The sequence below is a fragment of the Heloderma suspectum genome, chromosome 2 (genome assembly GCF_057233095.1).
Source record: "Heloderma suspectum isolate Gila_16-S chromosome 2, 16-S_ref, whole genome shotgun sequence".
NCBI lineage: Eukaryota > Metazoa > Chordata > Lepidosauria > Squamata > Helodermatidae > Heloderma > Heloderma suspectum.
The window spans coordinates 229,530,144-229,547,438 of record NC_139459.1 but is presented as its reverse complement, the minus strand read 5'-3'; the positions used below and the strand labels follow the sequence as shown (position 1 = coordinate 229,547,438).

General features: G+C 44.6%; 1 protein-coding gene across 1 annotated transcript in view; it reads left to right on the top strand.

Moving 5' to 3' along the window:
• The first annotated feature begins 13,275 nt into the window (after positions 1-13,275).
• CFAP52 (cilia and flagella associated protein 52) overlaps positions 13,276-17,295 on the top strand; it is a 29,524-nt gene continuing 25,504 nt past the window's right edge. Inside the window, exons 1-3 of the mRNA XM_084832378.1 lie at positions 13,276-13,475; positions 15,145-15,344; positions 16,973-17,109. Of these exons, the coding sequence (XP_084688504.1) occupies positions 13,379-13,475; positions 15,145-15,344; positions 16,973-17,109 (434 nt within the window). The 5' untranslated portion in view covers positions 13,276-13,378. The remainder of the gene's footprint in view (positions 13,476-15,144; positions 15,345-16,972; positions 17,110-17,295) is intronic.

The window sequence follows — 17,295 nt, the reverse complement described above, 5'->3', positions numbered from 1 at the left end:
TGAAAAATGGTGGGGGGGACCTCTAAAGACAACCACTAAGATAGGACCATTCACCTATAACTCAAAACAAATCCAAATGCATCAAATGCAGTGGTCTCCAACCTGGCCCCTTCCAGTTCTCCAACCAGATACCTTCCAGATGTGTTGGACTATATCTTCCATCATCCACAGCTGGCTAATGGAAGTGTATTTCAACACATCTGGAAGGTGCCAAGTTGGGGAAGGCTGATCTAATATTTGACACAGCTGCTTTATTATTTCATTCTTGATTGTTGTTGTTTTGGGGTCACCTTACAAACTTTGCAGAATTCTCATCCCAACTGAAGCCAGTCTTTGTATATAAACTTTATTACAGTGCTTGAAAGTAAACTTTACAGTCTGTATCTTCCTTTCTAACCCCACAAGATTAATATACTGTTGAACAGAACAATCATCTTTGAAGTCACCACACACTATAAGAAATAGCATAAGCTGCTCTAAAATGTAATTATGCTTGGAAGTGTGTCTGCTTTTGCCAGCAAAGAAAGCTACTACTGAACTACCATTGTTTTCTTGGCCATTCATGTCTGCGCTTCATTTAAAATGTGGCACTGGAGAATAAAATGCCACCTTTGTATTACATTCACCAGCACTTGTTCTGCACACTTGCGTAGTCCTGCATCTGTGCTGGAAGACTCAGGCAGAGAAGCAAGCAGCCTGTCCCTATGGTCAAAACAAGATTGCAGAATGCCCTGGAGCTACCACAGGCCTTCTCAAGAAAAAGGCAGGAGACATCTGGTGACTGGCTGCTCTCTAGACTACATGCTTTTTACCAGTTCTACAGGCCTTCTGGGCGTCTTGTTGGGTATATATGTATAAAATTAAATGTCAGTAAAAGATTTGCCCTACAAAAAAGGAAAAAAAGGCCTTTCCTCTTAAAGAGTGAATGCTTTTACATTAGGGATGAGAATAGAGAAGCCTGCCTTCCCAGTCACCTATTCTAAAGATGAAAGAAAATAAAATTGTCTTTGGCCTTCAGGGCAGCCAATCACTCCACATTTCAGCATCATTCCTGTCTGCTCTGATGAATAAACATTGCTGTGTTGTTCTCCTTGTCATCAAAGATGTATATTTACAACAAAGAGAATGGTAGAATGGTTGTCACCAGACACCAGCAAACATCATTGGTATTCAGAATATTGTAGCAGTACATACATCATTATTAAAGTTAAAGCACAGAATATGTTGATAGCATTGAGAAACATGACAATGAATGGGTTTTAAGAGTCTAGTAAAACAGTGCTTCCTGGGATAACAAGACGTGTAACTGAAGATAACAGTTCATGCATCTAATGAAGTGGACTCTAGTCCACAAAAGTTTATTCCATAATAAATTGGTTAGTCTTTGAGGTACTACAATACACTTCTTTTTGCTGCAAGAGATTAATACTGCTACTCTTCTGGAAGATGTGTTCAGCATCTATATCTTTTCCTGATTGTAGCTCTTTTTTCTTGTGCTTATTTTTTTCCATCTACTAAACAGAAAACTAATCAATACACGCAAGGTGTCAGTTTCAGAAAGGCTATGGCAATCTAGGATGAAAATAAAGAACAGAACAAGGAAATGTAACAGTGGCGCACACTGGTCATAATTAAGGGCATATAGATTTTAAAATGGGGTGACTGTGGTCAAGTGACAAACAAAAATATAATTGTTCCATCATAGGTGGTTTAGAAGGGAGCCCAAGCACAATGGTTAACTGGAGAGAAAGGGACGGGAGACTTGGGTTGGATGTGCGTGACAGAATAGTGACGGTGAATGTCCTTCACAGGGATATACCAGAACTAAGAGCCAATAACGTAGGGCAGAGAAATTACATGAAGATATTGGCAGCTAAAAATAAGTTTTCATTGGATATGAATGCAGCCAATATAAAGAAGTGACATTTAAGCCGTTCTAGAAGGTTGTTGTGAGCATTGTAAGTAGAACCTGCATCTACCGATAGACTTTATAACATATACAATATTTTTTTTACCTTATACCGAGTTATATATCCAAATATTACCTAAAGAAAACAAAGCAAGAATTTTTTTTACAAGAGTAATAATAATAGTGGAGTTATTTTATAACATTCACTATCTTATCTAATGTAATTCCTTTCAAATATTAATAATTTATACAATAGCCTTACCTACTGCTTAATGTGCTAGGTTGGGTTGAGGAAGGTTATACTATTGGAATACTTTAATGCATCCTAATTAAAAACAAAAACAAAACAGTGTCGGAATGGCCTTAGGTGTGGCCTGACACTGAATGTTTTGGGACTAAGCTGCTTATATGGATCTTCCCCAAAACACAATTTTGTGCACAGTCATAAGATGGTTGACTTGGTATGTTTCCAAAGAAAAAGCATCATTGTATTTCCTGGATGTACCCAAAATACTTTAAAAATAAAATGGATCTGGTTCAGAATAATTAAAAAGGAACATAGTAGAATAGAATTGAGGGGAGATATGATAGCACTCTTCAAGTACTTGAAAGGTTGTCACAGAGAAAAAGGCCAGGATCTCTTCTTGATCATCGCAGAGTGCAGGACACGGAATAATGGGCTCAAGTTATAGGAAGCCAGATTCCGGCTGAACATCTGGAAAAACTTCCTGACTGTTAGAGCAATATGACAATGGAACCAATTACCTAGGGAGGTGGTGGGCTCTCCCACACGAGGCATTCAAGACAAGGCTGGACAGCCATCTGTCAGGGATGCTCTGACTTGGATTCCTGCACTGAGCAGGGGGTTGGACTCGATGGCCTTGTAGGCCCCTTCCAACCCCACTATTCTATGATTCTATGAATTCTACAGATGTTTAACTATTGCCTAGGAATTGGTGGGTTGTGGTACATGCTCTGGGGAACAGATGAACTACATCATGAACATTGACTAGCAGCAAAATTGGCTTTACCCTGACCCTCTTCCTGGATGGCTGGATGACCCCAAGAGCAGGACAGAAAAGGCCACAAGAGACTTGTCTATGCTGAAATCTATGCTTAAGAGTAATACATCCAGCTGGGAGTGAGTTAACCTGTTTTCCTCCCTTTATTTAGTAGACCTATAAAAAGGGATGTATCAAATTTACCTTAGCATAAATCCAAAGGAATTATGCAATGTAGTAGTAGACCAAGGACCTTTCTTTTTTACCTCTTCGGTATATAAGTGACATGAATAAATAAATAAATAAATAAATAAGAAGAGCCATGATGCTGTATTAAACCAAATCCAGCATCCTGTTCCCACAGTGGCCAACCAGATGCCTACAGGAAGTCCACAAGTAGGACATGAGGGCAATAGCCCCCTCCTGCTCATGTTCCCCATAACTGGCCTCTGACACTGGAGGTAATGCACATTTTGTCACCAGCAGTTCACAAGTTTCTCTGCATACTGATGCCGTCACTTGGACTCAATGGTGTTGGATTTGATGGGTGTTGGACTTGATGGTTTTATAGGCCCCTTCCAACCCTACTATTCTATGATTCTATGACTGCATGACTTCATGGTCTGTCTGTTCACCCAGATTCCTGTGCTTGTGGTTTGACATTTCATACAGCATTAGAAGTGAAGGAAGTATCCTGGAAAAGACAGATACTTTTTGTCCCAGGCCACCCTCACCTGCACTGTGAAGCTGATACACAGTTGTTGCTGTTCTTGCAGTCACCCCCATTTCCCATGTTAGCCTAAGAAATTGGCACGTGTGGAATCCAGAGATCAGATGTGGTGAAGAAGAACAGCCCATCACCTATGTCAGTGACAGTCAAGTTCTTCTGCTTGGGGAGCAAGACTATGTAGGTCAAGTGTGGGTTTCCTGGGCCTAAACATAATCTCTAATGTACAGCAGACAATACCTAAAATATCAGACATTAATTCTCAAAAGGAGGGAGGCAAATCATAATGCTCAAGAACTCTTGGTGAGCAGTAATGATGTGAAGACAGCGAGAAGAAGCAGATGAATTTAAAGATGGAAGTCGATTTGGAATGTCCCTGCCCTGTGCTTAAGATATACTGTTCTTTAAAGTATGTCAGTGTGGTATACTAGCTTGAGCGTTATATTGGATGGGTGGGAATGCATGTTCAAATCCTTGCTCAGCCATGGAAATGCAGGTTCAAACCTCTCACCATCTGTCAGCCTATTATACCTCATGGTTTTTAACCCATTATCGCAACCCTAACCTTTTTAGAATGTGATCAATGCCAGGATGTAAATGTGGCAGAAGGTGGCATCAGTTGGGGATGAACTGAGCCCAGCCAGGTTGGAGGCAGGGCCTGGACAGTTAAGGAACCTGAGCAATGTCAGGTCCAGTTTTTGAGGAGCCCTTGGGCAAGATTCCATCAACAGAACCGCTACCTCGGGTGGGTTCCCTTCCTTGCCACTGTCGGCTTTGCTTGCTCTCTCCCTCTGGAACTAATGCCCAGAAAGAGAAGCAAAAAAAGTGAGGGCTGCTTCTTTTCCTTTTCATTGCTTAGTTCAGGCCTAATAAAGCCTCAGAAAGGGCAGGTACATAGAAAAACAAAGGAGAGGAGCAGGTGCAAGGCAAAGGGTTCTGGAGTCAGCAGTACATCCCCCCTGCTAGAGTGGGGTCCTCAGCAGGTTTCCTACAATGCCAACCCTTGATGCTGATCCTGATGCCCTTCAAAAGCTAGAACAAGCCCTCAAAAGAAGGCCTTCTGAGCTGTGAAGCACTCTTCCCTTTTTTCATTTTCAACGTTTTAAATGTTAACAATGCTAAGAGTGTTGAGGTTCAGGATGATTAGACTTTGATCTTTGATTCAGAATTCCCCGTATGACCTTAACTGTCATAGCGCACACTTCTGTCACAACATGAAACTGTTATACACACAATATAAAATGATGCAAAACTCTATGCCTGAGGAAGGAAAGTAAAGGTTGTCCTAAGAATCTAGCCTTTGTATTTCTTGTCTTCTTTGTGCATGCAAAATAACAACAACGCTGCACTGATGTACAAGTATCTATAGTCGCTTCCTAAAGGAACAGCCTCATAGGGGACAGAAAAAATACAGCATCCTACATCAAATATAAAGCATGTACTGAATGCACCACTATAGCTTACATGTTGCTGGCAATTATGACAGCCTATTACCTACAGCTACCACTAGATGGTTCCTGGTTTTCTTTCGTTCTTTTGCTCGTTCGTTCGTTCTTTATTTAAATAGAATTATCAATTCTGACAAACAAACCATGGGCAAAAGCAGATGCTTTGCTTATGCCCATTACACTTCAAAACAATTTGCTCTGCTGAAGTAAGTTAGGTTCCTTATTCATATTTGGCATATAGTGGAGCAAAACCAGAGAAAGGGTGACGGTGCTAGCTAAGATGTTTCTCCCAGACATTATATCCTGTGTGCTCCACGAACAGAGCAACACATCAGGTCACTAACAAGGCTTCGAAGGCACAGTCAGGGAGGATATGGGCTGTTCAATCTCCACAAAGCACACAGAGACTCCTGATGAGAATATGTGCCTTTCATTGGAGCAGCTACAGATGCCTCATAAAAGTAGGGCGCACACACCAGTCATGGCCAAAGATAGCATAATTGGCTGCCTGTCCTACCTTAGGAAAAGCAGAAAGTGGCAGTTTGCCTGAAAGTAGGACAGCCCCAATCAAAAGCAGGATTCTCTTCCCCAACTGTAGCTGGGAAGAAGGAAGACAGGTCAAGTGGAAGAGAGGGAGGGAGAGAAGGGGGGGGGAGACAGAGTTATTCAGGACATTTTAGTTATTAAAATTATTGCTTTGCTCTGTGTGAAAGGAAAAAGTGCCCAGAATGTACTCTTGACAATGAACCCCCAAGTCCAGCTAAGAACCTTGCCACGTTTGAGGCTCTCCTTAGTGACACTTTAGGTGAATTTGTTAGCAGTCTCTATAAATATTTGATCCCAGCATTACTCTTTCAACAGAATCCTAAAAATATGGAGAAAGCAGCAGCCTGAACAATGTCATGCATTTGCAGTTTGATTGGTATGGCAAGCCTAAGGAGCTGCAGTGGTCTCAGTGCTCCTAGCTACGGCTGAGGGGAACGGGGGCTCTTGCCAAAGGACTGCTTGGCACGGGAGCATTTTTCTACCCTAGTGGTTAAGTGAGTTAAGTGTTCTGCTGCATAAGTTAGCCAGCATAAGAGCTTTTCTAACATAGGACAGTCTGGGGCCTAGTTCTTCTAACCAGGATTTAGTTTATAGGACTTCAAGATTGAGGTTCACATTACCTCTCTGGCATTCTCACGTCTTCTCAGTGTTCTCTCTCTCCCCCTCTCCTTCTACCAACACAATAAGTATTGGATAATATTGGCAGGCATGCTGATGTGGGTGGGATCTTAGGACCTGTGGTACCTAAGGAGGTTAAAACCTGGGGTGCTTCCAGATGAGGATATTACTGTGCAATCACCCTGCCTCATTCATGGAATTTTACAGGGAGTTCAGAAGACATAATCTTCCTCTTGTAATGCTCCCATTTTTTCCACCACTTATTCCATCTTTTTTTTCTTTGCACAAAATATCTGTTAAAGATGAAAAGATGGCACACGGTTACAGCTACACTATGCCTTTTGGCTGGTAGTGCTAGGAGCCATCTGTCTGGAATCATACCCCCACCCCCAACATCTCTGGGATAGCATGTTCTTGGAAATGAGCCATCCTCCCTAGGCCATTTTATCTAGTTGGGGAGTGTATGCCATGCTCCTTATTGCTTCAGTGCGGGCCTTCCAAATCTTTAGGACAGCTTTCCCCAACCATCAGATGTTTTGGACTACAACTCCCTGCATTTCTCACCATTGGCCATGCTGGCTGGGGTTGCTGGGAGCTGGAATCCAGAACATTTGGAAGGCTGCCTTAGGAGAAGTAGTGGGCCCATGGGCTTTCCTTGAAAAGCAAGATAATGCTTCTGGGGGTCCTATCACGTATTAATCAGTGTCTGGGGAAGTCTGTTAATGCTTTATTCATTTATACAGTGCCTCAAAAACATTTTCAAGTGGAGTGGATGGAACATTGGCTTGTACCATAGAAAGTGGACCTTAGGTTTCTAAGCCCCAGTTTGTAGAGAGTTCTGACAAAATGTGGTCCACTGGAGAAGGAAATGGCAACCCACTCCAGTATTCTTGCCAAGAAAACCCCATGGAACGTATCACAAGGCTAAAAGATATGACGCCGGAAGATGAGCCCCTCAGGTCGGAAGGTGTCCAATATACTACTGGGGAAGAGCAGAGGGAATTTCCAAGTAGCGCCAGAAAGAGTGAAGCGGCTGGGCCAAAGCCGAAAGGACACTCAGCTGTGGATGTGTCTGGTGGTGAAAAGAAAGTCCAATGCTGTAAAGAACAATATTGTTTAGGAACCTGGAATGTAAGGTCAATGAATCAAGGTAAGCTGGAGGTGGTCAAACATGAGATGGCAAGACTGAACATCGAGATCTTGGGAATCAGCAAACTAAAATGGACAGGCATGGGCGAATTTAATTCAGGTGACCATTATATCTACTACTGTGGGCAAGAATCCCTTAGAAGAAATGGAGTAGCACTCATAGTCAATAAAAGGGTGGGTAAAGCAGTACTGGGGTACAATCTTAAAAATGACAGAATGATCTCAGTACGAATCCAAGGCAAACCATTCAACATCACAGTAATTCAAGTTTATACCCCAACCAATGATGCCGAAGAAGCTGAGGTTGATCAGTTCTATGAAGACCTACAACACCTTCTAGAAGTAACACCAAAAAAATATGTCCTTTTCATCATAGGGGATTGGAATGCTAAAGTAGGAAGTCAAGAAATCACCGGGATAACAGGCAAGCATGGCCTTGGTGTACAAAATGAAGCAGGACAAAGGCTAATAGAGTTTTGCCAAGAGAGCACGCTGATCATAGCAAACACTCTTTTCCAACAGCACAAGAGGCGACTCTACACATGGACATCACCAGATGGTCAATATCGAAATCAGATTGATTATGTACTTTGCAGCCAAAGATGGAGAAGCTCTATCAGGTCAGTAAAAACAAGACCTGGAGCTGACTGTGGCTCAGTTCATGAGCTTCTTATCGCAAAATTTCGGCTTAAATTGAAGAACGTAGGGAAAACCACTAAACCATTTAGGTATGACCTAAATCATACCCCTTATGAATATACAGTGGAGGTGAGGAATAGATTTAAAGGATTAGACCTGATAGACAGAGTGCCTGAGGAACTATGGACGGAGGTCCATAACATTGTTCAGGAGGCAGCAACGAAATCCATCCCAAAGAAAAAGAAATGCAAGAAAGCAAAGTGGCTGTCTGATGAGGCTTTACAAGTAGCTGAGGAAAGAAGGGAAATGAAAAGCAAGGGAGAAAGGGGAAGATATATCCAACTGAACGCAGAGTTCCAGAGAATAGCAAGGAGAGACAAGAAGGCCTTCTTAAATGAACAATGCAAAGAAATCGAGGAAAACAATAGAATGGGAAAGACTAGAGATCTCTTCAAGAAAATCGGAGATCTCAAGAGAACGTTTTGTGCAAAGACGGGCATGATAAAGGACAAAGAAGGCAGGGACCTAACAGAAGCAGATGAGATTAAGAAGAGGTGGAAAGAATACACAGAAGAACTATACAGGAAAGATCTGAGTGTCCCTGATAGCCGTGATAGTGCAGTCACTGAACTTGAGCCAGACATCCTAGAGAGTGAAGTCAAGTGGGCCTTAGGAAGCATTATTAACAACAGAGCTAGTGGAGATGACAGTATTCCAGCTGAGCTATTTAAAATCCTAAAAGATGATGCTGTTAAAGTGCTGCACTCAATATGCCAACAAATTTGGAACACTCAACAGTGGCCACAAGATTGGAAAAGGTCAGTTTACATTCCAATTTCAAAGAAGGGCAATGCCAAAGAGTGTTCAAACTACCGTACAATTGCACTCATTTCACATGCCAGCAAAGTTATGCTCAAAATCCTACAAGCTAGGCTTCAGCAGTATGTGAACCGAGAACTACCGGAAGTACAAGGTGGGTTTCAAAGAGGTAGAGGAACTAGAGATGAAATCGCCAACATTCGCTGCATCCTGGAGAAAGCAAGAGAATTCCAGAAAAACGTCTATTTCTGCTTCATTGACTACGCTAAAGCCTTTGATTGTGTGGATCACAACTAACTGTGGCAAATTCTTAAAGTGATGGGAGTACCAGACCACCTTACCTGTCTCCTGAGAAACCTGTACGAGGGTCAAGAAGCAACAGTAAGAACCAGACATGGAACAACCGAGTGGTTCAAAATTGGGAAAGGAGTACGACAAGGCTGCATACTGTCACCCTGCTTATTTAACCTATATGCAGAGTACATCATGAGAAACGCCGGGTTGGATGAATCACAGGTCGGAATTAAGATTGCCGGGAGAAATATCAACATCCTCCGATATGCAGACGATACCACCCTAATGGCAGAAAGCAAAGAGGATCTAAAGAGCCTCTTGTTGAGAGTGAAAGAGGAGAGTGCAAAAGCTGGTTTGAAACTCAACATTAAAAAAACTAAGATCATGTCATCTGGCCCCATCACTTCCTGGCATATAGAAGGGGAAGAAATGGAAGCAGTGACAGATTTTACTTTCTTGGGCTCCAAGATCACTGCAGACGGTGACTGTAGCCATGAAATTAAAAGACCCTTGCTCCTTGGGAGGAAAGCTATGGCAAACCTAGACAGCATAGTAAGAAGCAGAGACATCACCTTGCCGACAAAAGCCTGTCTAATCAAAGCTATGGTTTTCCCAGTAGTAATGTATGGCTGTGAGAGCTGGACTATAAGGAAGGCTGAGCACCGAAGAATTGATGCTTTTGAACTGTGGTGCAGGAGAAGACTCTTACGAGTCCCCTGGACTGCAAGGAGGTCAAATCAGTCAATCCTAAAGGAAATCAACCCTGAGTGGTCATTGGAAGGACAGATACTGAAGCTGAAGCTGAAATATTTTGGCCACCTAATGAGAAAACTCTCTGGAAAAGACCCTGATGCTGGGAAAGACTGAAGGCAAAAGGAGAAGGGGACGGCAGAGGATGAGTTGGCTAGATAGCATCACCGATGCAATGAATATGAACTTGAGCACACTCCGGGAGAGTGTGCTCTCATGGACCTGGCGTGCTATGGTCCATGGGGTCATGAAGAGTCGGACACGACTGAACGGCTGAACAACAAATTGTGCCCACTAGAGAATAGGGAAGACCCACAGATCAGTTAGATTTGAGCTCACGAATATTCCTCATGAATATGCAGTGGAGGTGAAGAATAGATTTAAGGGACTAGATTTAGTAGATAGGGTCCCGGAAGAACTATGGACAGAAGTTCGCAACATTGTTCAGGAGGCGGCAACAAAAAAGTCCCAAAGAAAAAGAAAACCAAGAAGGCAAGATGGCTGTCTGCTGAGACACTGGAAGCAGCCCAAGAAAGAAGGAAAGCAAAAGGCAACAGTGATAGGGGGAGATATGCCCAATTAAATGCAAAATTCCAGAGGTTAGCCAGAAGAGATAAGGAATTATTTTTAAACAAGCAATGTGCGGAAGCGGAAGAAGATAATAGAATAGGAAGGACAAGAGACCTCTTCCAGAAAATTAGAAACATCAGAGGTAAATTCCAGGCAAAATGGGTATGATCAAAAACAAAGATGGCAAGGACCTAACAGAAGCAGAAGAGATCAAGAAAAGGTGGCAGGAATATACGGAAGATCTGTATAAGAAGGATAATAATATCGGGGATAGATTTGACGGTGTGGTCAGTGAGCTAGAGCCAGACATCCTGAAGAGTGAGGTTGAATGGGCCTTAAGAAGCATTGCTAATAACGTGGCAGCAGGAGATGACGGTATCCCAGCTGAACTGTTTAAAATCTTGCAAAATGATGCTGTTAAGGAGATGCATGCCATATGCCAGCAAATTTGGAAAACACAAGAATGGCCAACAGATTGGAAAAGATCAACTTATATCCCCATACCAAAAAAGGGAAGCACCAGAGAATGTTCAAACTATCAAACAGTGGCACTTATTTCACATGCCAGTAAGGTAATGCTCAAGATCTTGCAAGGTAGGCTCCAGCAATTCATGGAACAAGAATTGCCAGATGTACAAGCTGGGTTTAGAAAAGGCAGAGGAACTAGAGACCAAATTGCCAATATCCGCTGGATAATGGAGAAAGCCAGGGAGGTTCAGAAAAACCTCTATTTCTGTTTTATTGACTAGTTCTTGGTGGTATGGGGATACCAAGTCATCTTGTCTGCCTCCTGAGGAATCTGTATAACAACCAAGTAGCAACGGTAAGAAGAGACCACGGATCAACGGACTGGTTTAAGATTGGGAAAGGAGTACGGCAGGGTTGTATACTCTCACCCTACCTATTCAACCTGTATGCAGAACACATCATGCGATGTGCTGGGCTTGATGAAGCCAAGGCTGGAGTTAAAATCGCTGGAAGAAACATTAACAATCTCTGATATGCAGATGATACCACTTTGATGGCTGAAAGTGAAGAGGAGCTGAGGAACTTCATGACGAAGGTGAAAGAAGAAAGTGCAAAAGCTGGGTTGCAGTTAAACCTAAAAAAAACCAAGGTTATGGCAACCAGCTTGACTGATAACTGGCAAATAGAGGGAGAAAACGTGGAGGCAGTGACAGACTTTGTCTTTCTAGGCGCAAAGATTACTGCAGACGCTGACTGCAGCCAGGAAATCAGAAGACGTTTACTTCTTGGGAGGACAGCAATGACAAATCTTGATAAAATAGTGAAGAGCAGAGACATCACACTGACAACAAAGGTCCGCATAGTTCAAGCAATGGTATTCCCCGTAGTAACCTATGGCTGCGAGAGCTGGACCATAAGGAAGGCTGAGTGAAGGAAGATAGATGCTTTTGAACTGTGGTGCTGGAGGAAAATTCTGAGAGTGCCTTGGACTGCAAGAAGATCAACCCAGTCCATACTCCAGGAAATAAAGCCAGACTGCTCACTTGAGGGAAGGATCTTAAAGACAAAACTGAAGTACTTTGGCCACATAATGAGAAGACAGGATACCCTGGAGAAGATGCTGATGCTAGGGAAAGTGGAAGGCAAAAGGAAGAGGGGCCGACCAAGGGCAAGATGGATGGATGATATTCTGGAGGTGACGGACTCGACCTTGGGGGAGCTGGGGGTGGGAACGGCTGACAGGAAGCTCTGGTGTGGGCTGGTCCATGAAGTCACGAAGAGTCGGAAGCGACTGAATGAATAAACAACAAATTGTGCCCACTCATATTTATTTTCTCCAGGTTAAATATATCCAAGTCCTTCCACCATTTCTCACAGGACATGGTTTCCATATCCTGACCATCTTCATTGCTTTGTAGTTCTAGGCACTTTCCTGGAAGTAAGCCCCAATGAACACAGATTGACTTTGAGTAAGCACACATAGGACTGCACTGTTAAAACACTTTTTTTATTTTTCTCGTCTGTTCTTTGTTGTTTTGCAATTCGTGATTGATCATAGTGAAGTGCAGAACGCCTTTGAACCTTACTGGGATTCTGCCCCCTTCACTGACATTGGTTTGCCACCCACACCTGTCCTTGTGTGAGGGAACATGGAGGATGACACTGGGGTATCTCCTCTTTAAAGCATGAGTTGGGAACCTGTGGCCTTCCAGATGCTGTTGGGCACCAACTTCCATCTTCCTCAGCCAGCATGGCCAATGGTCAGGGATAATACAGTTGTAGTCCAATACCTGGAGGGAGCTGCACCTTCCCCACCCTTGCCTTAGATAAAGCAACTTGTGGCCCTCCAGATGTTTTGGCCTACAACTCCCATGATCCCTCACCACTGGCTATGCTGGCTTGGGATGATGGAAATTGTTCAACAGTACCTGGAGGCCGCCACCCTTGCCTTAGACAAAAGCCTCTCTATGACTGTATTATGGTGGTCTACTTCGAAGGAATGCAGCACGTACGTCCCCTAAAAGTACCCACTGCATCCATACGTGTACACAAGGAACCTGCATTTCCACACAGGTCAAAAACATGCCAGGATACTAAGGCAGCCTTCTCCTCCCTGGCCCCTCCGCTGGGAATGATGGGCGTTGTAGTGCAACACACCCGGAGGGCGCCAGGTTGGAAAAGGCTGCCTTAAAGCTAGGCCCCTTCGGTGAGCGCCGAAGCAGACGCCCCCGTCGGTCAGGCGCGCTTCCATATCCTGTATGAGAAAGGCCGCGCCCGCCCACCTGAAGCGAGCAAAGGCCCGCCTGGGTCAAGGCGGCGTTTCTGCGCACGCGCAGCTGGCGGGGCGGGGGGGGAGGTCCGAGGCTGCCGGCGCGCCTGCGCGGTCTCCTTGGCGACGGGCGTACACAGCCGCTCGGCGAGGCGCTAAGTGCGGGCCGGCATGGCGACTCTGCCGACGGAGCGGAGCGAGCCGGCGGGCGGCGGCGATGACGACGTCTTGGCCGGCCTCCAGCTCGAGGCGATCATCGGCTTCAACGGTACCGGGGAGAGGAATGGAGGGGGCGGGAGGTGCCGGGCTGACGGCAGCGACACGAGGGGGCGGTCGGCGCTCCCGCGGAAGGAAGGCGGAAAGATCCCGCCGGGGTTCAAGGAAGACGCGCCTCGGGACCTACAGCTCGCTGGCGGTCGTCTGTGGGTGCCCACTGCAAATCACATGAACTCTGCCCATGCTCAGGGGTACCCTCTTCGCTATTCATCCCTTCCTCCGCTGCGCTGCGACTTTCAAAATCACCTTTCGGACTGTGCCGTAGAAAGGCACTGAGATGTGTCTCTTAAAAAGCAATGTAGATACGTGAACGAGCCCCAGTGCGCATCGCCCCCGCGGCCTGCGCTGCCCCTGCGAAACCTCAGTGTTTAAACCGACGGTAATCAGGGCAGAGGCCAAATCCACCTCTCAGTTTCAATCAGGGACGATCTCTCCTATGATGATCCCCATGTTTGCTCTGATTTTATAATGAACTGCTGTAATTATTTTGTGCGATGGTGATTCTGTTAGTTGCCTTGAGCAAGCCAAGGGAAAGGGAGGATAGAAGTCTAACAAACAAAGAAATAATAAATACATTCAAAATGGGCCTGGGCCTAACCTTGGTAAGCCCTATTTACAATCCAGTGGGGCCTTAAGTTTGGGGGTGGTAGGATGTAGCAGTAAGTGACCTGGTTTAGGGTATTTGGAGACAAGCAGTTGCTGGGTTTTATTTGGAGGGATAGGGTCTTCAGATAAGCAAATCACAGGCTCTGTGTAGGCATTCTCTGCAAGTCTTTCACTTCTGAAGGTAGGAGATGCAGTTCAGCCTCCCTGCTCGCCTTTGGGGGCTTCCTGGAGCTCTGTGGTAAATGGTGGAGTCTCCATGGAAGGCAAACTGTGGGAAACCTGTATCGGGGGCTGGATGTCTCTTCTGGAAAGTGGGTAGTGGCATGTTGAAGGGTTTAGTAAGAACATAAAAATTAAGAGTTTCGTTTACAGAGAGTTTACAGAGAGTCACTGGCACTTGTGAGTTTTGATTTAGAAGATACACAGGGTTGGAGGAGAAGGTTTGAGTGTCTACATTAGATTATTCAACAGTCCCATTGTGGATCAAGAGCTCTTTCAGCATTCTCGTAGAAGCTGTGGCTGACTTGCAGTAAAAGTAGTAGTAGCAGCAGCAGCAGCAGCAGCTCTGGTTAAATATTTAAAGCGATGGAGAAACAAATCCTTCTGTCTCTCAAATCTATGCCCGTAGGTAGAGTGGACTGGGAGCCAATCTGTTTGTATCCAAAAGGGTGTGAACATAGAGTTCTGCCTTAAAACTACAGACTGGATTAAACTCAATATTCAGTTCCGTATATTCTCTAATGTCTGTATAGAAAAAATGGAATGAAAGACTGGGAGAGAATCTGAGTAGTAGGAAGCATTAACAAAAAATGTGGAGTGCAGAATGCAGATCAAACAAGGAAGTGCCATGAGCAGTGAGGAACAGCATGGATGAACCTCCTATGCTCAAGTGGTTTGGTCACCAGCTGTCATTTACTGTAGGTGGGAAACAACTTACAGTTTCTAAGAAACTTCCCTCTCCAAAGTGCAACTAACTATAGCCCAGAGTGCCCTGTGTTTTTTCCTCAGTAGAATGACTTTGACTTCTCTCTTTCTTGTCCTCCTTTTGCTTGCAGGGCATGTTCATTGTGGCCTCATCTGCCACCCAGATCGGGAGCACCTCATCTACCCTCTGGGCTGCACAGTCATTATCCAAGGCATAAATATTCATACTCAGGATTTTTTACATGGTCACACCAACAATGTCTCCTGTGTCACAGTTTCTCCAAGTGGATCCTATGTGGCTTCTGGTCAGATCACATTCATGGGCTTCAAGGTGGATAAAGCCCCCCTTTTAAAATACATTTGATTCCCAATGGATGCTGTAATGACCTGGGGAAAGTATGACCCTGAAATCATGTTTTTCAACCCCGGCCTTTAAATAGTGTCATGTCTACAGATTTAGGTCCTGTAACATCACAGCTATGAATAATGATACCTGTGTGTAGCCCTGTTGTATTTGCTACATCTAGGCTTATTGATAGGATAACTGATAGGATCAATTAGCCTAGTGTTGGACTTCTGATGGAGATTTTAATTGTCTAAGCACAAACTGAAATACTCTAAGAATCAAGTTAAATATTCAAATATTCTCTTTCAAGTGTGTGTTGGAGAGAAAGCATAAGTGTTGAATGGGAGTAGTGCAAGGCTGATTTAAAACAGTAAGGGCCTTGGTGGCATGAATGCTATATTTCTGAATTACTTGATACCATAGTGTGCATGTAAAGGTGAAGGTGTCCCCAGCCAGTCGTGTCCAACTCTAGGGTGTGGTGCTCATCTCCATTTCTAAGCCGAAGAGCCAGCGCTGTCCGAAGACGCTTCCGTGGTCATGTGGCTGGCATGACTGAACAGCGAGGTGCACGGAGCGCTGTTACCTTTCCCGCCAAAGCGGTACCTATTTATCTACTTGCAATTTCTTGCTTTCGAACTGCTAGGTTGGCGGGAGCTGGGACTGAAGACGGGAGCTCACTCCGTCACGCAGCACTTGGGTCTCGGACTGCTGTCCTGCCGGCCTTCCGATCTGCAGTTCAGCATCTTAACCACTAAGCCACCGCGGTCCTCAGTGTGCATGTAACCCTAAGCAAATCACGGAGAGAGCAATCCTGTGGCCGCTAGACACTGTCCAGTGGGCCATAGGATATGGTCTATTCTGGGAACCGACCTCCCCCCTCATCCGCACTGCCTCGGAGGCAGTGTGGAGAAGCCCCATCCTCCACGCTTGGAAGACGAGCGCGGAGTGACTGAAAAGGGGTGGGGCTGGAGGGCATTCCAGGGCAGGGAGAGTGGAGCTGTGCATACGACACATCCTATGTGTCGTATAGAAGCTTCCTCTCCTGGCTGCCCCCCCTCCCCGCGTGCTAAACAGCTGAAAATGGCTGTCTAGTGAAAAAGAGCAAGGCAGGAGAGGCGCGGAGGGAACGATCCCCCCGTGCCTCTCCTGCCTTGCTTTGGATAGGCGGTCGCCTCCAAGGTTGGAGGCGGCCACCTATCTACTTAGACTTGCGCCTTTAGAGGTTTTTGATTTCTTTATATGGAAGTCAACAATACTTGATTACTTACTATGCGCATACCCGGATAAAAGGCTGGTAACTCTACAATACTTTAATCATGTCTAGCCATTTGTATTTTTAAGTACTTCTGCCTTATGTTTATATGTTCATGATGCTGCCATTTGTCTCTGAATTGGCCCTTGTTTGTGTAAGTTCTTCCATTTGAGGAAATGTTTTAACCAGCTCTCTGTCTCAGTAAGGCTGAGTGTAACTGGGTGCCTATACTAATGGATTGTAAGGAAGACGCGTTTATGACCTTTTAAAACTGTTTTTTTGTTCCGAATATCTTTCACATCACAAACGGAGCTGATCAAAGTGCTGTTGTCATGCTGATCTTTCTTTTTCCGTGTCCCAGGCTGATATAATTTTATGGGACTACAAGAAAAAAGAGATGTTGGCTCGGCTGTCACTTCACAAGGGTAAAATTGAAAATCTCGCATTCTCTCCAAATGACCTTTACCTAGTGTCTCTGGGAGGCCAGGATGACGGAAGGTAAAATTAATTGAAATGCTACTTTCCCTCTCCTTTTCTGTTTTGGAAGCCAGGACAGGAGGCAAATGCAGAGGACCATAACCCTGTCTTGAATCAAGGGAAATGGCTATCCACACCTGCTTCCTTTGCTTTGCTTTTGAGTGTCACCTTGCATATTTTTTTAGGGATAATTCCAACATTATCTTT